Genomic DNA, 26,483 nt, shown 5'->3' with positions numbered 1-26,483 from the left:
TAAAAATCTAGAAGTAATTGATTTAAAAAACAGTTGAAAAAAGAAATGTAATTAAAGTAATTATTATTTTAATATAATAAAATATTATAAAAATGTCATATATATATATATATTTTTTTTTATAAACAAAACAATTTTTAAAGGCTAAAATGTTACTTAAAACTGAGCAAGAGGAATTGTTCCCCTTTTTACTTAGTGTGATGCTGCAGCAATGAAAATCAAGTAACTGATAAAAAAAAGTTAAAAATGTAATTATTATTATCATAAATAAAATAAAATAATACGAATAAAATATTATTTTAAAAATATATCATGTTTTTTTTTTTTTTTAATTTGAAGCATTTTTTAGTTAAATTAATAAATGGAATTAGTTCCTGAAAGCTCCACTAACACCTTTAAACACACATGAGGAACTGAATGTCTAGCAGTCGTTGTTTTCTGCAGGGGGACTGCAGAGGTTTTATGACATCACCCTTTTGCACAATTCTTTGATGAGACTTTTGGTCCGGCAACAGCACTGAGAAAACCACAGATGGTCCGCAGACCTCGAGCAGCTCTTCATGGTAGCCCAGAAATCTGCTCATGGTTCCTTTTAGTCTGCTCGTGTCACAGCAGGCCAAAAACACCACGATCCCGAGGACCACAGTGGAACAATGCAGAGAGATCCAACACAAGACAATTCCAGCAGTCTGCTCTGTGTCAAGAGCTGCGATGCACGTCTGCCTTAATTAGCTTCCACGCACGGGTTAACTTGCTTATGTGAACGTTCAGTCTTCAACAAAATTTTGCTAACAGAAACAGAAATCTGTAAACTATATTCATTCGATTTTAGTGTGATTCCTGATAGAAGTCTACGCATAAATCTGGAGCGCAGGAATGCCTCATGTCTTTTTGTAAGTTTCTGACTGAACTTTGTGTTGAATGGAGGATTGAGCTAATTTGGTACTGATTTAATCACAAAATATTGAAAACCTCCTGCCTGCTGAAGGCGTATTTGTGCGCAATGAAAATTAATGTTTTAAACGTTTCCAAAGAAGCAGAATTTTCATCTGGTTTCCAAATCTAAACATGCTTTTACTGAAATCTTTTGTGAAAGTTTCTATCTTAGGAATGATGTGGGTCATCAATGAAATTTTATACTTTTATCAAAGGAGATTTTATCACCATATGCCTGTTTCCACCATGGAATAAAAAAAAGTTTTTCCCCTCAGATTTGCAAGATATAAACTCAGAATTGTGAATTATTTTTTATTCCATGGCCAAAAACAAAATTGCAAATCATAAGCTCAGAATCCTGAGGGGAAAAGTCCAAATTGTGATTTATAAAATTGCGTGAAAAATGTCCGAATTTTGAGTGTATATCTCGCAATTCTGAGAAACAAAGTCCAGAAAGTATTTTTTTCATTATGTGGTGGAAACAGGCATCCATACCATTGCCTTTTAAATACTGCAGTAGCTCTAAAATAGATAGGTGCATTATGAGATATATTAAATTCATACCAAAGAGCAATGCAAGTGACACATTTAGCTCTTTTAACCCCACAAAAATAGATTTTTGTATTTTATCTGTCATATATATGTAACTGTGAGAGATCCTGAGTCTGATGATCAGATTTTGTTATATTGCGTCTCATATATCTTACAAAGATAAAGCATTCACATACCAAGCCAACAGAAGCTCTGATAGATCTCTATGCTTGAATAGTTGATGAAAAGTTAAATGCGTCATAAACAGTGGCATCATGCACCTGACTTTTGAGGAGGCGTTCGTCAATTCTGGCTTACTTGACAAGCTAATGTCCCTCAAAATAAGCTACTGTACTTATTTCTAACTATTTTGTGTAACCATTTTAAGTCATTTTGAAAGCTGAGGCATCTTAAGCTGTATCTAAAGAGTTTTATCTTCATCCTCCACAATGCAAATGTGGAATATATGACAGGTAAATACACACATACGTACATTTTACTGTACAAATGTTATATTGCTACTCATATCTTACAAAGATACAAAGTTCTCATACACCACCAAGCCATCAGTAGCTCTGAAAAAACTGAAAACTACTATGTACTGTGAGATCTCTATGTCTTAAACACTTGATGAAATTCAAAATGCATCAAAACAATTTTTTTTTTACTGTGGCATCAGTGGCAATTCTCGATTACTCGACAAGATAAGAGCCCCTAAAATAAAATACTTTGCTTTTTATATTTCATGTAGCAGAACTTTCTATTTGAAACAAATGATTATGATTAGACTGACCAAATTTTCACAAGCAAATAAATGATTAATGTCAAGGCATTTTAGAGCTTTTTTTTTATTATTATTGTTTTTATGCAAATTTCTACATGCAACTTTTGAGAAACTGCATTTGTCTGATTGCACATGACATGATGCTTTTAATTGTAAAATCCCTCCCAAAAAAAAAAAAAATTAAAGTTTTTAGGTGATGATAAGTAGTTTTCTATCAAATAATTTATAGTATTTATTACCAATAAAATTGACGTTGTAATTTTAACCTCTGCACATATGACTTTCAAAAAAATTTAAAAATAATATTATATTATATTATATTATAATCTGTATTTTTAATGTAATGTGGTGATATTTAATGCATTTTTAAAAAGCAGGCATGGTTTTAGTGTTTGCAAATGAACTGAATGCATCTGTAAGGTGAGACCTTTATCTTATAGATTTTTATCATCATAATGCACAAATGTGGAATAAATAATTATAAATTAACAGTATAACTACACAACCTATTTTAACAATGTAGTCTCAGTCTGCTGGCTTTTTGCCCTGCATGTTTTTGCAAGTTTGGCAAAAATTTTACAGTGCCATACATAAAATCCGGAAGTATCTATCTAGATAACATTCCTATCGTCATGTGAATGCTACACCTAATTTGCCACAAATACCTGCCTTGCCTTCCTCATTCAACAGAGCAGAATGGAAAGAATCCAGACAGAAAGATTTACTCTTAATTATGAGGCACTTGATCAAAGCAAGCAAATTTGTACCAGATGTAACAATCTCTTTGAAAAAAGTTTGAGGCTTTTTGACCAGAATTTTAATTTTTTATTTTTTTGGCTGATCTCATTTACAGCTTGATCATTGAGCCTTCCTTCCTTCCTTCACCTCTGCATCGTCGCGTGTAAAGCACACAGTGAGAAAACAGCTTCTGTCAGTAATCTCTCATATCATGATGGTGCCCTCATTCTCCATTCATGGGAATGAACTTTTATTTATAACCACAGGCCCACTGACACACATTCATCTACTGCGCAACAATGTTTGCATGTGCATGACGGCCATCTGTCAGGAGCATTTGATATGTGTTCACACTTTTTAATTTAGTTTTTGACTTCACCAAGTGACAACATCCTCATCAAATAGAGCATTTGCTGACAGCTTGATGCTTTTGTTAAGGAGTCATGTTTAACACGGCATGAATAGAATAGAGAAATAATTTTTACGGCAGTAAATGCGACAGGCCATAATAAGAGCAACTTATGAATTTGTTGAAACACCTGCAGAAGCCCTTATTATGATAAAATTGCAAAAATGAAAGGAATTATACGGTTCTTTCACAATGAGACAGATACTATTTTCTTTCTTAATGGGAAACCGACTTTTCATCTGGAAACCAGCAGTTTACTTTCAACTCGCCAAAACAAACAACAGGACTGATGTAATCTTTCCTTCAATCTGATAATGACACCTGCCTTGCAATAACACGACAAGCCTTTTCAGCAGATCTCACCCTCCAGAATGCTTCCTTCCACAGAATGGATGTTGAAAGGCACTTCCAAACTCAGTTACACCCACCCACCCACCCATTAAGCTGAGTGACTATGAGCACTATATGGCAGCCTGTATAACATGTGAGTGATTTCAAGCTAAATTTGTTGCAAAAAAAAAAAAAAAAAAAATGCTACAGTAGTATGTTTTAAAATGAGATTACAACAGATTTGTTTTAATCTATAATCAAACGTCTCAAATCTAATGAAATGATCACTCGTAGGAGTAAAAATTATGTGGGATTATATAATAGGATTTATGTGAAAACATAAACACACTGTCAGGTGTTCACGTGAGTAAAATGTGGGTAAAATACTTTTTTCTGAAGTATTTCTCACATTAAATATGTGAATAAAAGGCCTATTCTTCTCCCAACAAAAGCTGGAATAAAGTAAAACCTATCTAAACTAATTTAGATATTTTAAATTACAATAAATGCAGTTTATTTGGAGCATTTTGATGGTATTTTAACAGCCTATTTGAATAAGCCAGTGTGCACTGTTCAGGTTGAGAGTCTCCATTAGATTCATATGATAGGAAAATGAAATGTGAAAAAAAGAGAAAAAATCATCCCAAACTCCTGAAATTAAAAAAGAAGACTAATTTTGATTCAGTATGTTCATTTGCATTGACTGATGTTATACTTTTGGAACTAAAGTTGATCAATTAATCAAGAAAAAGGAAAGAATGAAACTATGAGATCTCTTTTCTTTTTTTTCTTTTTTACCATATCACCCAATCTTTTAAACATTTTACAGATTTCTGAATCTTGTGAGGTCCAAAAATCCGAAATATCTCCATATTCAGCATAATACACATTTATTTCATCATAATCTGCCTATACCAATTTGAGTGAAAATTGCTTTCAGAGTAATACAAACTATTTCAAAGTTTCAATGTATATTTTGGACTGGGAAAACAATTCATTTGCACTATATGTAATAACCACAGATCCTAATTAAAGCAGGAGACTTTGATTCATAAATTTCACTATACTATCATAATACCATTTACGCATGACTCATTAATGAAACCTATTATGAAATGTTTGCCTCAGGCTGCACTTGCTGGGAGGTAAAGCGCATCAGAAATGACTCACCGACACATTCGTTGGCCTCTCTGGCCGTCGCGCGTTGCCAGGGCCGGTCGTAGTGGAACGGCTTGCACCTGTCACACTCCGGTCCCGCCGTGTTGTGCTTGCACTCGCACACTAGGTTCCCTTCGCGGTCCTTTACGCACTTTGACGCGTGCCCGTTACACTTGCACCGACCGCCGACTTGCAGGTCAGACACGGCGTAAAAATACGAGTCCCTGGCGAGCTCCGAGTCATCCTCGTTCTCGTCCCCGAACGTGTGCAGCCGGTTGAAGGTCACTTTGATATCGGTGGCCGTGACCCAGTCCTGCAGGACGGGAGAGTTGTCGAAGTCGTGCGCGGAGGGTCTGCCGTCCAGCGTGCTGAACGCGATGAGGCCGCCCGTTAACGGCTGCATGTCCGTGTGCGAGTCCGTGCAGATCGCTTCCTGCTCGTTCTGCTTGGTGATCGCAGCTTTGCTCGGTTTGTTGTACATTTTCTTGCACTGGGTTGAGTAGAACTGAAAGGGCACCCAGGTTTTTCCGTAATCCATGGACTTGAAGATGGCCATGGATTCAGGGCGAGGAGAGCAGAACTGGAGGCTCACGTAAGTCACCTCAAACTTCTTCCCTAAGGACAGCATCAAAGTCACATTTTGTGGGTATTGCACGTAGTTCTCCGACTGCCAGCAGGTGAGGTTGTGAGGGTTGTTGAGGTCTGTCAGGTACGCGGGGGGATGCGACTTCTTGGGGTCCGTGGCGTCGCAGATGTTGCAGTCCCTCGATCTTTCCTCGCCCTTCTCGGTCACCACGCAGTACCGCGACGCCGGAGCGCCGCAGGTGCTGGATACGCGCACGTCCTTTCCAAACGCGGAGTTCACAAAGTCGGGGATGCAGCGTCTAGGGTTGCCATTCTCGTCGTAACACGGGTCCGGAGGAGAGGATTGAGCTGCGAACATACTCATTCCGTATCCACCGCGAGCACCGGCCACCATCCCGATGATGGACACCGTGGAGACGCACGTTACCAAAATCCTTATCATGGCAACCCGGGGTCCTCAGTGTCCCTGAAACAGCACTGAACAAATAAAGAAACTTTTGCATTTAAAAAAAAAGACCGAAATGGATGTATTTAGAATAATTTAGCTTGGAGTTTCCAATATGCTATGTGTGAAAGATTTGTGCGTAATTACAGGCGACGTTTTTAAAGACAAATCCACAAAGTGCACTATACCTCTTTGCTCGGGTGGAGAAGTATGGCAAACCCTTCTTAAAAAACAAAATTATAGGGTACTCTCCCTTTCTTTTCTCTCTACCGGATATGTTGTAATCTCTTTTCCCACTTTCAACCGATATGAAACAGAAAACCTGCTATTACTTTCCGAGGCTCCCTTTCTTCCTCTGCCTAACTCATTCACACCTCTGCCTCTCTGTGACTGAGTGTCGCAGCTCAGCCCTTCTCTCTTTCTGCTGCTCTGCCTGTATTCAATAGGGGGTTCAGTCGTTTACCATTCTGTCTGTGCGCCTGCATGAGTAAAGCACTTTATTGCCCATGAGTGAAAGAAGCACAAAGGAATTCTAATGTACGTGTATCTCTAGTTGCATTGCGAGCTATTCTTAATTACAGGGGAACTTTTGACTATCTGGAAAAGTAAAACTTTCAACTATTTATTTATGCGTGATGACAGCAGTTGGGGGGGCTGTTGTTATAAATACATAGCGAATATTGTTCTATATATAAGTTATGCATTATTTTAACATTTTAATTAAAACTAAATGCTTTGTTTAATTAGAAATAAATTAAATTCATTAAAATATCGTATAGGACTGAAAAATAACTAATCACTATGAAAAATAACTAATCACTAGCTATAATCACTAAATCACTCTGATTTTACTACTCACTATAACTAATTTACTCTTATTTTTTCTACAGTTCAAAACAATAAAGCAATAAAAGAAAAATAAATTAATGAATATATAAATAAAGGTCTGGATGGATACAGATTTTTTTGCATTTGCACAAGCAAAGTTGTACATTGCGTTTTGAGTTATAAACCCAAACCTCTTTCACTGGATGCGGCGTTTAATCTGTGAAAAAGTAAATAAATAAAATATGCACATCATAAATGTGCATTAAAATCCAGACGCAGTTCTGATTACACAAATCCACTGTTGGCCACCCACCGTGTCCCATACGCACTTGTTGATTCACCGTTCCTCACAATAAAGAAACAGCGACACCGCGTGGTAGAAAGCAGACTAGTCTGACCAGCAGTGACTGACCTGACTGAGCTCTCTCTTCACTTACTTTTATATTTGAAAGTTGTTCTGGATCAGTGCACGCAGGAGAATTGAGTAGGCATATAAATTACCCAATAGCTGAATTTCCAATAGTGTGGCATTGAATATTTGGCAAGTTCCCAATTTGCCATTTTATAAGATTCTATGAAGCAGGTAATGTTTTACTTTCTTTTTTTTTTTTTTTAATGATGTTCAAAGGTGTGTGTATTTTTTTCCTCCAAGGTTTTAGGTTTCAAGCTAATACTGCTAATATTATAGTGTATTTCAGATTTGCATGATAGGCCGCATGTAGACTGCACAAATAGTAAGTTGATATTCTACTGAAACAATAAGCTTGTTAGAAAAGTAACAAAAAACTTTAGCAGGCAACTGTGTTTACAAGGGAATTTGTGATGCTTCAATAGAGGATGAGGAGAAGTAAAGATTTAAGCAGGAAACAATCATTAGTGTTCGTATTCTGTTGTTGTGTGTTGAATCAGCAGAAGTGCAGGTTAAGTTAAAGCCACTGTAGCAGAACGGTCATGCTGCTTTAAAAGAGCCACAAATTCATAAGTAGGGCCTATTCATCTTCTAAAATGACTAAATTAGATCACACATGTTTTTTGTTTCTTGGCAGTAGATGAATGTTATATTTCTTATCCTGCATGTCAGCTTTTCTCGCCACTGTCCTTGGTGCTGAAGTCATGGACAAACTGGAATAATGTCATTATCACAGGTCTCAGAGAAATAGCAGGTTTGTAACTTTTGGTAGATTAAAGTCTTTAATGGTGACCAAATCTTAGAACATCTAAAAATGTATGACTTTTTTTTTTAAGTATCCTTTTATATTTCAGTTTATTCAATAATTCAGCTAATTCTACATTTTTTACAAATATATTTTAATTTGTAAGTTCAAAAGTGAAAATTTACTCACCCTCAGGCCATCCAAGATGTAGACTCCAGTCCATCAATTAACATCTTATGATAGATTTGTTTCTTACAAACTTGAAGCTTTCCACTGTACAATACATTAATTGATGGACTGGAGTGGTGTTGATTATTTATTAATTATTGTGATGTTTTTATCAGCTGTTTGGACTCTCATTCTGATGGCACCCATTCACTACAGAGGATCCATTGGTGAGCAAGTGATGTAATGATACATTGGTCTCAAATACTAAGGTTTTCTAAAACTGTGGCTGCAACACATCATTACACAGTCTCTATTTTGCACTGATGTGGGTTGCTTCCCACTTGTGTGCTACAAGAATACTTCAGAATTTTCCATCAGTGTTGGGTTTTATTCGATTCATGTAGGCACAATGGATATTTGTGACGACTGACCAGTGATGACTCACACATGTGAAATGCACAAATACAGAACTTAGGTCAATTTAGAATGACTAAAAACAGGAAATGCTTCTCATGTCCTCTTTTTCATCAGCACAGTTTAATGTCACAGATGAACTTCTTATTTTACCTCTTTGGTGGTCATGTCATAACTCCGCCTATGCCTATAGCTAGTAATTTTATTTATTTATTTATTTGCATGTAAAAATATGGTACAGTACAGTATATTGTCACCAGTCAAGCTCCTAATCTTCTAATTTTGGGGTGAAATGAGAATAAGACAGTCATGGCATAAAAGCCACGTGTGAGGTGTTCTCCGTGTTGTGGTATATGAATAGGAAGTAAACTGTTTCCTCACATACAACAAGAGCTGTGTGCAGATATACAAAAAGAAAAAAAAAATCATTTTATGTGCATCTGACTGAGGTATGAGGGTTGCAGAGTCTATAATCTTAGAAAGCAAATATGGTTTTATTGGTTTGCTAAAAGGAAGGAGAAAAAAATATTTATTTATTTATTTCATTGCTTCCTTTTCGGAACATACATCACTTCTCAAAATTTAATCATTTGATCAAGCGATTTCAAAGACGTCATTCACTGGCTATGCTGATTGCACTGGGAAGTGCTCCAGTAACGCGATGTGACGCAGGGCGCGTGGGCGGGACTTCATGTGCGCCGCGCTCCTCTGTCATCTGTGAAGCGTGAATGAAGCGGATTTGCATCAGACAAACAAAGGTAAGCTGCTTTAAAGTGTTCTGTGAACGTTCAGAACGTGCTTTAGTGAATCGCATGGCACAAAAATCTGCCTCCAACTAATTTATTCTTATTTGTTAGTAAAATTATGGCGATGCAAATGTAGGCTATTATTTACAAATTGTTTACCTCAGTCAAGGTGCTTTACATTGTGTCACCATAATGGATCTAAAAGATTTGTTGGTTGACCATTTTAATATAGTCATTCAAAATGGATGCTGTTATATTAATTTAAACATGCGAAATATAAAAGATATAATAATATTTATGCTTAATATAATATATTTATTAAAGTAAAAAAGTGTTGCTCACAAACATTTTTGAAGCCAGGGCCAGCGTGAAGGACGATTGGGCCACTGCAGCGTCTTCACGAAACTTTGTAATTTGCATGTGTTTTTAAGCCTTGTTAATTTAAATTTTTTTAGCGATTAAAAAGTATTCGGGCGCGAAAGACAACTACATTCACTACTCGCGCGCTGTGTTCTGTGTGAACAGCGCACGCACAGACAGCCGCGTCTCTGAGACGTAACTTTGTAGATTTAACAATGATGAATCTATATTTACATTTACATGTATTTAGCAGACGCTTAAAAGCGACTTATAGTTTTTACATTTTATCAGCTCTTGCTTTCCCTGGGAATCGAACCCATGATCTTGGCGTTGCTAGCGCCATGCTTTACTATTTGAGCTACAGGAAAGCCTATATTTAATTTATACAGTGGAGTATAGATGCGCCGATCGACCGGACATTTTTTGTTTTATTTCAGACTATCTTCTGTTCCGTGCTTGCACACAAACTGCACTGCAATCATTTTCCAAAATGCCATTTGTGTGGATATTACGTTATTATTATAATTAGTCTGTAAACGGCCGTTAACAGAGGCCAGAGACGTTGAAGATGGACGCAAAAAAAGAGAAAATACTGTAGCAGACAGAACATCACTGTTCACAATGCGCGAAATAGGAAGAAAATCTAAATATTGAATTTTATATGAATGTGTTTCTACCATTTAAATTAGTGTTAATACGCGCGGCACTGCTGTGTTTAACAGTGGTAACCAAGGAAACACTGTATTATTGCTGTTAAGCGCCACCTGCTGTCAGAGAGTGAAATTGCGTCTAGCTCAGTCCGTCTGCTGTTTCTGTTTTGTGCAATGTTTTATGCAGCATAATTTTACAAAGCTAAAGTCAGTCAGACCATTCTGTTTTTGCTTCAAATTTTGAAATTATACAGTCTAATATAAATCAAAGATCGCACATTTTTGTTTTGATCGATTCATGATTAAAATGCAGTGGTTGCCTCTAATCTCAAATGGCTATGAAAAAATAAAGGTGCAGTAAATATGCAAATGTTATTTTATGTGATTTTTCAATTTCTGTACCTGAACATCTAAAAACGTAAAAACCTAAAGCGTCATTTCATTTCTATCTTTGTGCTAGTCCTATATTTAATTGTGCTATTACTTGTAATGTGTTCATGTGTTCTTATTTACTGGTGGTTCGCTTGTCTTTAATAATGTTTGAACTTTATATTTATTTAAAGCTGTGGTATCAAAATTGAAATCGAGAATTGTAACATTTAATTGGTATCTAAAATATTGGTGTCATACAATCTTATTTATTGGAATGCAAGATAACGGATCAAAAACAGCGATAGCAGCAACTATTTTATTTTTTGTGGCAGGGCCAGTGAAAATGTTGGCAGGGCAAGTAAAAGTTTGAACCACTGGCCCGACTGGACCAGTAGAAAAAATCCTTAACTTTGAGCCATGGAAGCACTCGTTTAGAGGAATGAAGTATAAATTAAACATGATTTCAAAAAGATTTATAATACAGAAATGCTAAATTTAACAGTTTTTGATCAATATTGGACCAAGTTTACATACCTTAAAAATAGACATCATGTATACATCAAGCTGGTTTTAGCTGGTCGTCCAGTTTGGTCATAGCTGGTTTGCAGGCTGGTTTTAGAGGGGTTTTGACCACTTCTTTAGCTGGTCAGTCTGGTCTTAGCTCGTTAGGCTCGAAGTCCAGAACCAGCTTAAACCAGCTTGGCCAGGCTGGGAAACCAGAAACAAGCCAAAACCAGCCAACCAGGCTTTTATCTGTTTGTTTGTTTGTTTTGATTTTGTTTTTGTTTTGTTTTTTATAGGGAGGTTTTTTCTATTGTAATTAATAAGTAAAGATCAAATTTAAATATTACCTGACTGAAACTTGTTAGGTTCAGATGTTTGAAATCCCTATGTGGGTAATTATTTAATCCACCATTGTCCTCAATTCTGTTTCCGTAAGTATTTAATTGGTCAGTGAAGTGAAACCAGAATGACCAAATCCTTTTTTCATGAACTTCTGAGTGCACTGAAGATTTCTTTATTCATTCGTTCATTCAGTTTTCCTAAAACTCTTTATTGGGGGTCATGTGCATTGTTGGCCCTGTAAATTATCTGTATTGTTCATGAATGTTATCATATATTCAGTCATTATATCTGTCACTGGCAGTTCCGTTTTCTTCATATCAAATGTAATATGAAACAGGGGTGGAGCTCAAGTTTCGGCCTCCATAAAGGTGTGATGTCCGTTGTTTTTGGGTTTTTTTCACACGATAAAAGAGCTTACTATGAGGTAATTTACTGCAGTTTGTGACAAGCATGAGTTTCTGAGCAATGTGGGCTTTTCTACTCCGCACGCTGGTGAAAAGTGAAAAAAAAATGACAGTCTAAAAATAGCCGCTTAGCTACACATTTGTATTGCAGGAAACCAACCGAGTCTAGTCTTCAGTCTGTCTGTGTAAGAGAGAGAGAGAAAGACTTGAATGTCAAGGCAGTGAAGTGCTTGTTTCTTCCTTTTAGCACAGGTAAGAAGATGATCTGACAGGAAAAGAGACTTCCTTACGAGCAAGACTGTTGTCAAGATTATTCGGATACCTTCTGCTCTCGACTGGGATTGCCACAGTTTCACAGTTCCTTGTAGGAACAGCGGTTTTATGCATAGAAGGTAGGAATTTACTGTGTATTTCTATTTTGCATGTTATTTTTGTGTGGATAGTACAATAATAATCAAAGAATAAGTTATTCAAATGTACTGTTTTGGGGCAGGAAGAAAGCAGAAGCATTTGTCTTTGCAGAGTGTCAAAATGATAAAAATAAGGTTGTTTAGTTCTGTGGTTCTCAGTTGAACATCAAGTGGCGCACCAATGCAATGGCAAAATGCTTAGTAAAGGGAAGTAACCTTAAAATAAATGAATAGTTATAAATGAATATGTGACATTAACTAGCTGCATAATTGGTCAAATCTTAGAACTGTACGTTTTTACCATGTAGACCACATTTCTAGAAAGCTGCTTTGAAATGATGTGCATTGTGAAAAGCGCAATACAAATAAAAGGGAATAAAAATCACACATTAAGTTTATTAATAGTACGATAAACTGCACAGGCCCAACAATATGCAAAATTCTTGAATTAAACTATTGCATAAATAATGAAACTAGTTGAACACACAGAACAAACACTATAGTATATTAAAAGTAAAGTACCGTACAGCCTTTGACATGACAAGAAAAGATATAGGAAGCATTTTCTTCTTCCTTTTTAAAAGTTGCTTATTTATTTTGCTATCCTGTGCAAGATTATGTGATTAATTGCATTTTATTATTTGCATTTCTCATTGTTTTTTGCGGCCTGGTTTTGGGTTGCGAATCATCAGTTGAAAATCACTGATTTGTGATTTGTGATAATGTGTTTGATGCTCATTCATTTGTTAAATGTAGATCTATAACTATGTCTAACGCGTGATTTATAAGAAATAACAACATTTCTGTCAACATGAAAACCCCTGAGGTTTTCACCCCTTTGAATTCTGCTTCCTGTGCCGAGAACTGTAGGGTCTTTTCTGCATCCGTGTTGTACTCTCTATTTTGACACACTGTGCATCTGTGTATTTTGACATCTTAATGCAGGAAATGGGCCTAACATGCAGAAAAAATATATTGTGTGCCAAAGTAATCATGTTATCAAGTTCATTCATCAGTTTTTACGTGGATTGTGATATATTGCTGATGTGTGTGTGTGCTTACACAGAGCGTGTTCTCTTTTTTTGTGTGTGCTTGCAGACATGAAGGACCTTTCTAACTGACTCATCCATGTCATGTGGATATTATCTGAGCTGTGAACTCCACCATGGAAGAAACATGTACTAAAAACACTCTTTCATAACACTTGCTAGTCTGTTATAGATTACTGAGTTCGGTTTCATACATTACGTTTAGTTTTATTATTGCATGGAAACGTTCTTTCTGAGGGTTTGATATTGATGTAAAAGCGATCTAAGCTTTACATTTATTTCACTTGTATTTTATAGTCTGGATTTCTTGCATTTTAGTAATCTTATTCACCTACCATAGAATAATATTTATTTAATAGTGTACACTATGGGAGTACATTATAGTACCATATATTACTGTAGTATATTACTGTTCAAAAGTTTAGAGTCAGTAGGACTTTTTTTTATTTATTTATATTTTTTTATTATCATAAAATGAAAATAATAATAATGTATCATGATTTTTCTTCAACAATATTAAGCAGCACAACTGTTTTCAACATCAATTACAATAAAAAATGTTTTGCGACACTGAAGACGGGAGTAATGATGCTGAAAATTTAGCTTTGCATCACAGGAATAAATTGCACATTAAAATATATTAATATAGAAAATGCTTATTTTAAATTGTAGTAATAGTGTGCATTAATGCTATATTTATTGTATGTTTGATCATATAAATGAAGCCTTCGTGGGCATCCCTATAAAAAAAACTATCCCATAAATGATTTAAAATACATATTAAGTATACCTTAAATGCATTAACATATTTATTGACATATCACTTAAGACTTACTGATATAAAAATTATAATTAAAGTTTACTTTGAGCATTTCATTTTTGCACAATGTACATTTCTTTTGACTTAATATTATGCCTTAAACATGTTTTAACGTTTAATAGTGAATTCATGCTTAATTCACTAATAAGCATTGTTTGCAGTCTTTAAATGCAAGGTATTTAAAGTGTACCTGAAGTATCCTTGCATTAGTTCTACTGTAGCACAATCAAATATGCTTCAGAATATCTTTAGTTGGACTTCAGCACTACTTCCACACAATTAAAGTGCATTAAGCACAAAATTAGTTGTTCCAGTTTAGCAGACTTTAAATATACCACTAAAAGTACAATTGTAGGGTTTATTTGTAAAGCACATATATATGTAAACGTATACTTAGCACAAAATAAATGTATTTCAAATACATTTTAGTATATTTTTTTTGTCTAGGGATAAGAGACGTCAAAAAATCTGACCCTAAACTTTTGAGCAGTAGAGTATATATTAATACTTGTTCTTAAATGTCTAAATCTGCTAATTTAAGACTGAAGTTTTCAAACGGACTTGTCCATGTTACATGAGAGTTGAAGGAGTTGTGTGAACTGTTTTGCAGTCGGTGGTGTGTCCTCAGTCGTGGAGTCTAGTCTCTACCACAATGTCCATTCCATCCTCAGAGAACTGGACGGTAAACCTCAGGCTGGATCAGCCTGCAATAAAGGTACCTGCTTTACTATGACAAATTTGAACTAAAAGGTAATGCATTTTATATCTCTAAAATGTGGCATATATCCTGGAGATATCATGTGTTCGATATCCGGATAGAGATCAAAGAAAATATGCTATTCCCTTGTTTATGAAGTGATCAATGGCACAGTTCAACCAAAAATGCTCCAAATCTGTATGTTAAGCATTTTTGAAGACTTTTCTTATTGGAGCTCGATATGATAGTTCATCATAATCACGTCTGCTAAGCTCCAAAAAAGCACCAAAAAGTACACAATTCAAGATTAGTATGTCGTATTGTTAAAAAAACATCTTTGTGTGTGTGTGTAGGCATGTTAAGATGGACTCTGCATAACAGGGTGGACAAAAATCCATCTGTCAGTGTCCCTCTTTTGAGGGTTCTCATAAAAGAGCTTGAAAAGGTTTGTTCCTCAATCATTCTTTCAGGTTATAGACATCAAAGATTTTTAAAGTGAATGATGAGCTGTTTTTTCCTTGATTTGATTTATTCCAGGCGGAGAGAATCGATTCCAAGATTCGCATTATTCCTTTACTTCACACACTCATCTACACGGTCCTACAGGTCAGATTTCTAGCTTTGTTTTGTTTTTCCACAGCGCCTGTGAATGCTTTGTTTTGTTATTGTTTCCAGTCAGTGATACGGAATGTGTCTGTAAGCAAGTTCCCGGCAGATTTGTTATTGTAGGAACAGTTCCTTGTCTCTTAACTGGAAATCAACATGATTGGGTTGTTTTTCGGCCATGTGTGGTGCGTGTTACTCATTGGGTTTTCTGCTTTATTTCAGTCTGTATTTATTCCAGAAGATCTATATCGAAGGATGTATTTTTGCCTGAAAGGTTTAATTACGTTACCTGAACCCTACTGTGCAATCGCTCTCAACTATGCAAGACAGATGAAAATGGAACAAAATGCACCAGGTGATATATTCAGTTACATTAAAGCAATAAAAGCATTGCTGGTATTAATCCGGTGTCAAACCAGAATTAAACTGAGATGCTTTCCATGTATCAAACTAATAGTTAAACTGGATTTTTAGAGTTTAATTTTCAGTAAAATGCACTCATTTAACCTGAGTATTTCTTTCTAACCACCATTCATGCGGGGAGAAAGCATGTTTGGATACAGTTAATCTAAATCAGATTTATGACATTCAGAAGGTGTACCACAGATCGAACTCAAATATTCTGTTTTCGATACTAGAATATGCGTAAGCACATTTCATTCTGTGGAAGTCCCATCCTGCAACATTCTTCAGGAGCTTTTTTTTTAATCTATTTTAGGAATATTGTATCAGAGGAGAGTCAGTGCAGAACACAGTCTACGTAATGATCTTTATCCACTCCATGAGAAGTAAGTATAATGCCAGGTTATCAATATTCTTGTCATTTTACATTCTACTTTTCAAAAGTTTGGGGATAGTAAGAATTTATTAATAAATGAATGCTTATTTCAATAAGGTTGCATTAAATTGACAATAAAGACTTTTTCACATTGTTACAAAAAATTATATTTCAAATGAATGTTTTTATGTTCATTTGTATTTTAGCTTCCACAAAAATATTAAGCATCACAACTGTTTTCAAAAAAATCTGAAATGTTTCTTGAGCAGCACATCAGTATATCAGAGTGATTTCTGAAGGATCATGTGACACTGAAGACTTGAGTAATGATGCTGAAAATACAGCTTTGTCATCACAGGGATAAATTACAAAAAAATCTGCTATTTTACATTATAATATTATTTCACAGTATTACTATTTCTACTGTTTATTGTTGATCAAATAAATGCAGCATTGTTGAGCATAAGTCTTACCGACCCCACACTTTTCGTAAATTCAGGTTTTTTTTTTTAACAAACTGTTGCTTGTTTCTGACTCAGATATTATTTCTCTTCTTTATTTTTATTATTTTTCATTGTTAGCAGTATACTATTCTTAATAACTAATTTCACCTACATATTTAAATTCTGCCCACATTGCTCAGTAAGTCAAACCACAGTGACTCATTTACGATTTTTTCACATGAAATCAAGGTGTTATTATGCCTTTTTACAAGAAGGAAGTCTGTGCCCAATTCACAGTTAATTGTTTTATTCATAAATACAAATGTTTACATTTCATTGTCTCTGTATTCACTGTATGCCACTCTCTCCATCTTTCTTTCATCAGGGTGTTTGTGTTTGTAGATCCTGTTGTGTTTCCTCTGTCTCTGTTGAGTGCGCTCAAAGCTGACGTGGAGTGTGCAGACCCTGGTAGAAACTCAATGATCTACAAACGCAGAGTTTTATTGCACACAATGCTAGCTGGATTAGGAAAGAAGTGCCAGGTTGACCAGCTCTCACAGTCTCTAGAGGTTTGTGGTGTTTAAAAACATCTGTTATATATTTTATTTTAATACCCACCTCACAGGATTTTAAAAAATCTAAAAAAAAATTGCGTAAAAATACAGTAGAAACAATAATATGGTTAAGTATTACAACAATTTCAAATTTAAAATTGTAATATTGTTAAATACTATTACTATTAAAGATATTGTTTTTCTATTTGAATATATTTTATAATGTAGTTTATTCCTTTCATGCAAAGCTGAATTTTCAGCATCATTATTCCAGTCTTCAGTGTCACATCTAATCAGAAATCTTTCTAATATACTGATTTGCTGCTCAAAAACATTTCTTATTATTATCAGTGTTGAAAACATTTGTGCTGCTTAATATTTTTGTGTGGAAACCATGATACATTTTTCCTTGATGAATAGAAAGTAAAAAATAGCAGGGTTTATTTGAAATATAATTTTTTGTAACAATATAAAAGTCTTTACTGTCAGTTTTGATCAATTTAATGCATTTTATTCAATAACATAAAACTGAAATAAAATTTTCTTTGAAAAAGATGTATAGATATGTAAGTTTTATATGATTTAATATACTGTAAAAATAAAATAAAATAATATTTTAGTATTTATATATATATATATATATATATATATAAATCACATCCAAAATAAAAGTTTTTGTTTACATAATATATGTGTGTGTACTGTATATATTTATTATGTACCGGTATATATAAATACATACACATGCATGTATATATTTCAGAAAAATATGTTATTTTTATATTTTAAATATATTTATTTATAATATAAATTATATGAATATAAATATAGACATGTAAATATTTTCAAAATATATACTGTATGAGTGTGTATTTATATATACACACATATATTATGCAAACAAAAATTGTTATGTTGGATGCGATTAATCGCGATTAATCGTTTGACAGCACTTTATACATGTATAATCTTATGGAAGATATTGCAAACTTATATGTTTGAAGAAACTAAGAGCGAATTTCAGTTGCAAAAATACCTGTTGCACAATATCACATGTGGTGAAGCTTGATAAATATAATCAAGTTTGATCCTATTAATCGTTTAAGATGTCCATAAAGTCTTTACTGAAAAATCCTGGACCCTAAATAACTGTGCATATTTTGTTCATTTCAGCATTTAGGTGAAGAGCTGGAGCTCCACTTCCAGGATCTCGTCACCATCCTAGAGCAGAGAACAGAAGATGGAGCTTCTGATGATAATCAGTACAAAACAAGATTACAAGAGATCTACCAAGACATCCTGACTGCTGCAAAAGGTAGAAATGTCCTCACCACAGTCCAATAAGACACTTTTTAATCCAAACAAGCTCAGACATGTAGTTTTTTCATTTTAGATCCATCATGTCCAGCCTCACAAGCAGAAACTCAGTTGCCCAGTCCTGAGGTCAGCTTCCATGTCTGGACCAAAGAGGATGAGATATGTGAGCTCTGCTGCTGTTATTTCAACAAATGCTTGTACGCTTAAGACTATGAAAGCTTGTTTCTGCCACAGAAAAAAAAAAAAAAAAAGGGTAATTGTGACCTTTTTATCTCACAATTCAGACTTTGTTCTTGCAGTTCTGAGATATAAACTGCAAGTTTACTCTATAAAAAAATTCTGTAGTTTTTACAAAATAAGTTTGGCAACTGTGGTTGCCATAATAATTTTGTATAAAAAAAAATACAGAACAAACTGTAAATTTTACAGTATAAAACAAGAAAATTTGAATCTAAACCAGTAAATTTAACATCGCACACTGAAGAATCCACATGAAGAATCAAAGTTCATAACAAGCAGCTTTCCCACAAGCTGAAGTATAGTAATATAGAGAAAGTGCACAGAGACATTGACGGAAACACAAAACACCATCATACTAGTAACACTAGACTCTAGAATAATGCAATAAACATTCATTAAACAACAGAAGATGTAACATAAACTCCAAATGTACATAACTGATAACAAAAACTATTAAGAAACATGATTATTTAAACAAAATACCGTATTGACCCAAATATAAGACAATGTTTTTTTCTTGGAAATGCATCTGAAAAAACGCGGTCGTCTTATATTCAGGGTCTAGACTTTGACATGTCAATAATACACCCACAATAATAGGTGGCGCTAAACACGCATAAAACGAGTGTGCCAAGAAATATGTAATGTAATGTGTGTTGTAAAGATCGCGAGTGAAAACAAAAGAAAAAGAAAAGCTTACAGCGGCAGAGTCGTGACTGTCATGTTAGCCTGATGGGACCAAACTTCCTCTGTAAGTGATTTTAAAACATAAGACAGTACCCAGATTTGAAGACTACAATAAGATTTCACTTCTACTGTTAATAAAATTTTGGTAGGCTACTATGAGATGGATAGCCTAAATGTTATATAATTCAGATGGGCTACCTTTTATTTTTATGGTAGCCTATATCAAAAAGTGTATATTTTTCAGTGTCATTGTTGGTACATTTTACCAGTATTTACCATACTTTCAAAACAAAAATTAAAATAGGAAAAATATGCAATATGAAAATAATTTAAGAAAAAATGTGTTTTACAGAGAGAAAAAAAATAAACAAAACAAGATTTGGTTTTCAAAAAGCCTTTTTCCAAAAGGTACATCTGGAAAAAGGGGGGTCGTCTTATATTCGGGTTAATATGGTACTTTCAAATGTGGAGTGTCACGCAGGGAATTCTGGGAATATCAGTTTACATTTTTTGACTGTAAATTATACATTGATTTGTTCTTTTTTTACTTCTAAAAACTTTGCAATCTATTACAGTTTTTCCCTGTATATAGTATAGTATGGGAACTTACTGTTAACCTATTAACAGTTTTTTTTAAAATAGATAAAAAGTCACAATTAATTTTTTATTCCGTGTTGAAAAAAAAAAGAATTATAAAAAGAAAAATCTCAGAATTGGGAGATAGAAAATCGTAGCTTAGAGAAATAAATGTCAGAATTGGGAGATATTAATTTGCAATTTTTAAAAAAAATGTCTGAATTGGGAGATAAAAAGTGTTGATTACCTTTTTTATTTTTAATTCTGTGGTGGAAAAAAAAGAATTGTAAGATGTAGAATTGTAGAATTCAGAGAAAAAAGTCAGAATTGTGAACTTACAATTCGAGATATAAAAAAATAGCAATTTTTATAAGAAAAGTATGAATTGTGAGATAAAAAGTGGCCATTTTTATTTTGTATTTGTGGTGGAAACAAAAAAACTGAATTGCGAGATGCAAACTCAGAATTCAGAGAAAAAAATGAGAATTGCAAAATGTAAACAAAATTGTGAAGAGTTCTGCCTTTTTTCTCTGAATTGTGAGTTTATATCTATAAGTATTTTGACTTTTTTTTTTTTTCAAAATTCCATGAGAAATACATTTTTTATCTTTTTATCTCACAGTGGAAAAAAGGTTTCATGCAAAACAGATCCAACACGGTGCGTTTTACATTTCCTTTTAAACAGGGAACGAGCTGGTTAACTTTGCACTGATGGTTCCTGTGGACCGAAACTCTGCTTGTCTGGATGAGGATGACCTGAAGCGTACCTCTGTCGTGTCCACCGTGTCCACGGACAGCGGCATAGAGGGAGACATGCCCATCAGCGAGCTCTCCTCTATAATGCTGGAGCCTCAGGGCGGCCCAGAGGAGCAGAGCTGCTCTCAGTCCTTCTACAGGAGGCCGTGTGTGCGATGTCCCAAAGCTGGCAACAGAATGACGCTCATGATGGAGGCCATTAAGGGAAATGGAGGATACAGCCTCACTAAAGAGGAAAGGAACCTCACGGCTCGGATCCTTATAATGGGAGACGACAGAACGCTAGGACGGCTCGCCAAGACTCTCCACACTATACGGTAAGATGTTTGCATCCATTATTTTACCTTTGCATTTAAAAGTCTAATTTGTGATGTTTTCATCTTTCTATGTTTGTGCTCAGGAAAAGGGAGGCACGACATCTGCTGCTGACAAAGAGAGTGAATATGGAGATGTATTATATTCCAGTGACTGACCAGACGCTTTCTCCTGTTCAGGTAAATCAGGTTTTGCTTTTGTTTTCATTTAAAAAACACCAGCAATGACAGCTCACTGTAATGCATGTGCTTTCCAGGAGGGTGTTCCTGAAGACATGCTGACATTGGCACGATATTTAGGACGCGTGGATCCGTGGTATGACTGTAATATCAACAGTTTGGGAGCCATGATACTAAAACTGGCCCAGATGGTAATTATTACACTTTTGAAGAGTCCACAATATGAATGGGAATTGTTTAGAATTTAATAATTCTGGTTCCAGTTCCATTTATCTATTCTGGATCCTTTGCAGTTCCATTAACAATATTTTAATGGGATAAATATGTGGGAAAAGAAATGAAATTCCATTGAAATCAGATTTTTGTTCAGTAAAAATGTAAAATAATCATTGCAAAATGTATGTTTATATCTTGCATAGATGAAATGAAATGACATTTACATTGACAACATAAAGATTAATGAGAATGAAAGAGGAAAAATATTTAAATGATTTATTCTGAGTCCTGTTGTGTATCTTTATCATTTCTATAATGTGTGGAGTGTGAACCAAGAACATGCTTCTCTGCTAGGTTGCTTGATATAAATATATATAGGCCTATATTTAGAGATTTGGGGAGTTTTTTTAACCTTCTTCTTAATTGATGTCATTGTAGCAGTGAAGTCAAAGTTAAATATTTAGAGTCCTGTTACAACAGAAGAGGAGGCTTTGCTTCTCTACTTGTCTGCTTGATATAAATATATATCAATATATAACCTTCCTCTTAACTGATGCCATTGTAGAAGTCAACTCAGAGTGAATCTTTAGACACCAACACCTTCCTGCTAGATATCATCTCATACTACACACGTGTCAGCCAGCATCCGGTGCACCTTCCCATCTACTCTGTCAAGGTTGGATTGAATCATGCAATGCAGTTTTTGTGCTTACCAAGAGTTTGTCATGATTGTAGAGCTTGTGGGTTGTTTTCCATATCAGAAGGTCTGTATGTTCCCATGTCTAGATCTGCTTCTCTGGCCTCAGCGGCACCACAGTGGAGGAGGTGTTTGTGGCTCAACTCGTCATGGACTTTCCTGAGGTCAAATGCTACAGAGCCACATTGAAAGACACAATTAAAGGTGCTGATGTCATTTTTATTTTTGAAATGTTTTACTTTTATTACATCGTAGCCTATATCTCAGCACTTTTTCATCTGCTTTTACTAAATGTTTGCCATCAATTTTGCCTTAAAGGTTCAGTGCGTTACAAAAAATACAACCCACAAGAATTTCATGGTGCAGTTGTGTCAATTAATTATAGAAAGGTGAGTATTTTATTTTCAATTTTGAGGGGGGGGGGGGTTAAATATGAGAATTTCAAAATTCAATATAATGTTTTTAATATACACTACAATTGAAAGTTTGTGGGATAAATATAAGAATTTGAATTAAAAAACATTGTATTAATAATTTTGAATATACACCATTTAAAAGGTTGGTGTTGGTAACTTTTTACACGTGAAAGAAGTCTCTTATGCTCACCAAGGCTGCATTCATTTGATGAAAATGACAGTAAAAACACTAATATTATGAAATATTACTACAATTTAAAATAACTGATTTCTATTTGAACATATTTTAAAATGAAATTTATTCCTTTGATGCAAAGCTGAATTTTCAGCATCATTACTCATCTTCAGTATCACATGATCCTTCAGAGATCATTCTAATTTGGTGTTTGATATGACATACTTTTTTTTTGCAATTTAATATGTCTCTGCTAAATAAATGTATTAAAAACCTTTCAAAAGTAAATGTTTACTTTTTGAATAAAAACACATGTAAATACTTGCATAATGCGCAAAAAAATTATATGCAGAATAATTGCATAGTTTCTACTGTATGCACTCTTACAATACAGAATCTGCCATAAACGTTTTTGTGTTTACATTTCTTTTAGGCCTCAATAAGTGACAGAGAAAAGGAGAGGGGAATGTCTTTGCCGACAAGTGGCATGTTGATCAAAGTCTTGCCTTCATTCAGAGTCAGAAGTACGCCACATATTTAAAATATTAAAACATTCTTTGTCATTGCTATAGTGGCAGCATTGCGCACAGTGCCCACATTGTTAGTTTAGTATCATTAATATACTTTTTTAGTATGTATTCATATTTTTTATTTTTATATTTTCCCTTTCAGTTTTAGTAATTTTAGTACTAATAGTAAAGTAAAATTAGAAATGTTACCTTGGCGACTAACTGAAATAAAATAATTTTTTTATATATCTATATTAATTATTTCTGTTAACATAAATGTTTTTAGTTTGACTTTTAGTTTTAGTTCATTATAACAGCACTGACTCTTGGCTGGCAGTATTTATTAAAGACTCACCACTGACAATGTTTTCCCACCAACAAGAAGTTACTGATACATATTGTAGATAAGGAAAATAAATAAACACGCAGGTTTCCTTATTTGTAATGTGGCGCTTTGGTCTACAGGTCTACACAGTGTCAGCATAAGTTACCAAGATATGAATCCCACAAGGCCCAGCACAGTAAGTGAACATGTTAAACTTATAACAGAGTCATTTTTCTGTTCTAGATGTTACATGTAGTAATCTTGAATGAAATACTGAGGTAACAATGCTGTTTTCTCTCTAGCATTCATTCAGAGCTGTTAGTGTCAATATCAGAGTTCTGGAGGAGCGGACATTCAAAGTCTGTTTGGATAAAGACCCACGTAAAACATTCAAGAATGTCCAGAGGTGAGCATTCAGATTATAATGCCTTTCTATACATAAAATACCAACAGTATCGACCTTCTTTTTTTTTTTTTTTTTTTTTTTTTTTTTGCTTTTTTTTGCTTTTTTTTGCTTTTAATGGCCAACATGGAATAATACATCTTATGCCCACAGCATTGAAGTTTCTCCATGCTTGGACCCGGGATACTCCCATCAGCCGAGTACAAAATCCAAGTACAGTTTGGGAGAGGGAGGTGAACTGCTGGGCAAATATGTCAACAAGACCCTCACGCTACCAATCAACACCTTCTGTGGCACTGAGCAATGACAATACGACTCGAATTCATGATATAAGAGCTTGAGTCACCAGACAAACTGAAACCTGATACCTCTCAGAGGTTTTTAGTGTTTAGTATGTGTGCATTTCCTCTTTTTTTTTATCTCTTCTCTGTTGCCTAAAATACATGTAACCTCAAGAGGCCATGACTTCCTGCTGAACTGTGAACAGATATGGTGATCATAGACTATTTGAACGTGTTGAAATGGTGTCTGTGAATTGACCTCGGTCTCTGTAAAGTCTCCTGCAGTCTGCACATTTTAAAATGTCATGTTTACACTACTTTTTTTTATTTTATTTTTTTACTTTCATGACAGTAATGTGTCTGTATGATACTTGGACATGTAATTTAACACTTTGGAAGCACTTAGACTTTCATTTGACACTTGCCATCAACTAACATGATAGAAAATAAAACACATTGAAGATGATGGCAGCATCCGAAATCACATACTCTCTGAGTAGGTTAGTAATTACTTCACGACTGTTAAAAAGTATGTTCTATATAGCATGGAAGTGTGTAGGCCTACTACATTTAGACGTACTACAATCGCCATGTTGTCACTGTCATGTGACCTCTGCCATCAGTTGTCCCAGGTGAAAAACAAGAAGTACTAAAGGATCATTTTTAGTATATGAAGTACAAAATTAGTGCGCGAAAATAGAGCACTTTAAGTACATTATAGAAGTGCATTTATTTTTCACCTGGGGTGTCCCGTAGCATAGTCCTATGTTTACTTAAGAATCATCATCTGGGTACTTTTCGCCTACTGTTTTATGAATACTTTGAATTCAGACATAGTCTACTATTTTCACACACTGTTTTTTTTTTTTTTTTGCCTACTTGGGAAGAATGCAATTTTGGATGCAGCCTTGTTGTTTAGCATTTAGATCAGAATAGCATGGTATCCTAGTTTTTTCTGCAGTATGCAGTATATATACACTGTGTGCAATATGCAAGTATGGAAACCTGTTACATTTGCCAAAATGTGCATCTCAAAATGTGCTGTAGGCTACAACAATTAGCACAGTATTGTATGGTGGGTTATTGTATTTCACAATGCAACTTTTATTTATTTGAGCTAACAAACATTTTCTTCTTGACTTATTTTTTGATCAGACTGCCAATAACTGTAAAGTAATGTATTTTATAACTCGTTGAATTAAAGGTGCTGTGTAAAGCGCTCATGCGACTGCTCGTGTTATTCTGTAAGTTCATCTTCTCGCCGACAGGTGGCGCTGTAAACTAGCGCTCGATACACTGAGCTCCGCCATTGGTTGTTTGTCAAAGAGGAAGAAAACTTGTTACACTTTACCTGGATTAGGATACGGTGTGGACATGAAAATCCAAAGAAAACTTTAATCGACAATACCCTGTCAAGCAAACCATGAGTTTACGGATAGGCTACTATAGATCTCAGGTAAACAGCGAGCGCGCGGCAATCTGGTGACGTGTTACAACAACAGGTGCACGATGGAGATGTTACCTGTGCTCAGAGTTTGTTCTGTAGGCTTCCTGCAGATGTTAAAAAGTCTGTCCGTTTTGTATTATTATGTTTTATTTAAGCCAGCTCATACGATTTTCAAGATTACAAGAGACTTTCATGGAAAACATCTGCTTAAACTCTTAAAAGTCTTTCAGGTTTCATTTTGTGAGATTGCGATACACTGACTACACGCTCTCTTCCGTATTTTTTTAACATACACTTTTAATTTACTTTGCTCTCATACGATGTTCCGTTTTCTATAAGTGTCCTATTTTAGGAAATCATGGTGAGGGGATGTGTTGTGTATATGATTTAAATGCAGTTTACTGGACACAGTTTTGCTCCATATGGAGCCAATTAACCCGTGTTGTTTGTTATGTTATAAAGTACAATTATAATGTCATGGGAATGAAACACCTGGAATTTCCATTTTAAATACAATAGTGCATTGTTTTCTTTCGTGTAAAATATTGTTACTCATTAGAAATAGACAATGTCAAATTTTAAATAATTTCTATCAATGAGTACTATGGTATTACTGATATAATAGCATTTAATATATATATTCATACCCATTTATTTAGTTTTTATATTTACTGTATTTATTTAATATTTAATTGAAGGTAAATAATATCACACAATGGAAAATATAAA

At 34.6% G+C, this 26,483-nt stretch overlaps 2 protein-coding genes across 4 annotated transcripts in view; one reads left to right on the top strand and one right to left on the bottom strand.

Annotated features, from left to right (window-relative positions):
• Positions 1–7,788, bottom strand: part of ntn1b (netrin 1b) — a 61,599-nt gene extending 53,811 nt beyond the window's left edge. The window contains exons 1-2 of the mRNA XM_058770071.1: positions 6,105–7,788; positions 4,899–5,948 (exon numbers count right to left, since the gene is read on the bottom strand). Coding sequence (XP_058626054.1) covers positions 4,899–5,913 — 1,015 coding nt within the window. The 5' untranslated portion in view covers positions 5,914–5,948; positions 6,105–7,788. The remainder of the gene's footprint in view (positions 1–4,898; positions 5,949–6,104) is intronic.
• Positions 7,789–8,903: 1,115 nt separating this feature from the next.
• Positions 8,904–25,033, top strand: pik3r6b (phosphoinositide-3-kinase, regulatory subunit 6b). Of its 3 annotated transcripts, XM_058770068.1 has the most exons (21): positions 8,904–9,238; positions 12,106–12,250; positions 13,367–13,446; positions 14,748–14,852; positions 15,188–15,279; positions 15,372–15,440; positions 15,663–15,795; positions 16,159–16,228; positions 17,047–17,230; positions 18,389–18,530; positions 18,609–18,695; positions 20,721–21,108; positions 21,192–21,285; positions 21,363–21,476; positions 22,067–22,177; positions 22,288–22,402; positions 22,517–22,587; positions 23,223–23,313; positions 23,764–23,819; positions 23,926–24,029; positions 24,180–25,033. In XM_058770068.1, the coding sequence occupies exons 3-21, from the start codon at positions 13,434–13,436 to the stop codon at positions 24,331–24,333; spliced, it is 2,193 nt and encodes a 730-aa protein (XP_058626051.1). In that variant the 5' UTR covers positions 8,904–9,238; positions 12,106–12,250; positions 13,367–13,433; the 3' UTR covers positions 24,334–25,033. The 3 variants fall into 3 exon arrangements, with proteins under 3 accessions (XP_058626051.1, XP_058626052.1, XP_058626053.1); XM_058770069.1 differs by lacking the exon at positions 8,904–9,238 and having other exon boundaries at positions 11,475–12,250; XM_058770070.1 differs by lacking the exons at positions 8,904–9,238; positions 12,106–12,250; positions 13,367–13,446; ... (1 more) ...; positions 15,188–15,279; positions 15,372–15,440 and having other exon boundaries at positions 15,660–15,795; positions 17,064–17,230.
• Positions 25,034–26,483: the final 1,450 nt, after the last annotated feature.

The sequence above is a fragment of the Onychostoma macrolepis genome, chromosome 03 (assembly GCF_012432095.1).
Source record: "Onychostoma macrolepis isolate SWU-2019 chromosome 03, ASM1243209v1, whole genome shotgun sequence".
Classification (NCBI taxonomy): domain Eukaryota; kingdom Metazoa; phylum Chordata; class Actinopteri; order Cypriniformes; family Cyprinidae; genus Onychostoma; species Onychostoma macrolepis.
This window is presented reverse-complemented; position numbering and strand designations above follow the sequence as displayed.

Bases quoted from the DNA above. Each gene is read 5' to 3' on its own strand.
- pik3r6b (XM_058770068.1), top strand. The intron at 21,109-21,191 runs GTAAGATGTTTG...GTTTGTGCTCAG, and splicing joins AAGACTCTCCACACTATACG to GAAAAGGGAGGCACGACATC. The intron at 22,588-23,222 runs GTGAGTATTTTA...CATTTCTTTTAG, and splicing joins TGTCAATTAATTATAGAAAG to GCCTCAATAAGTGACAGAGA.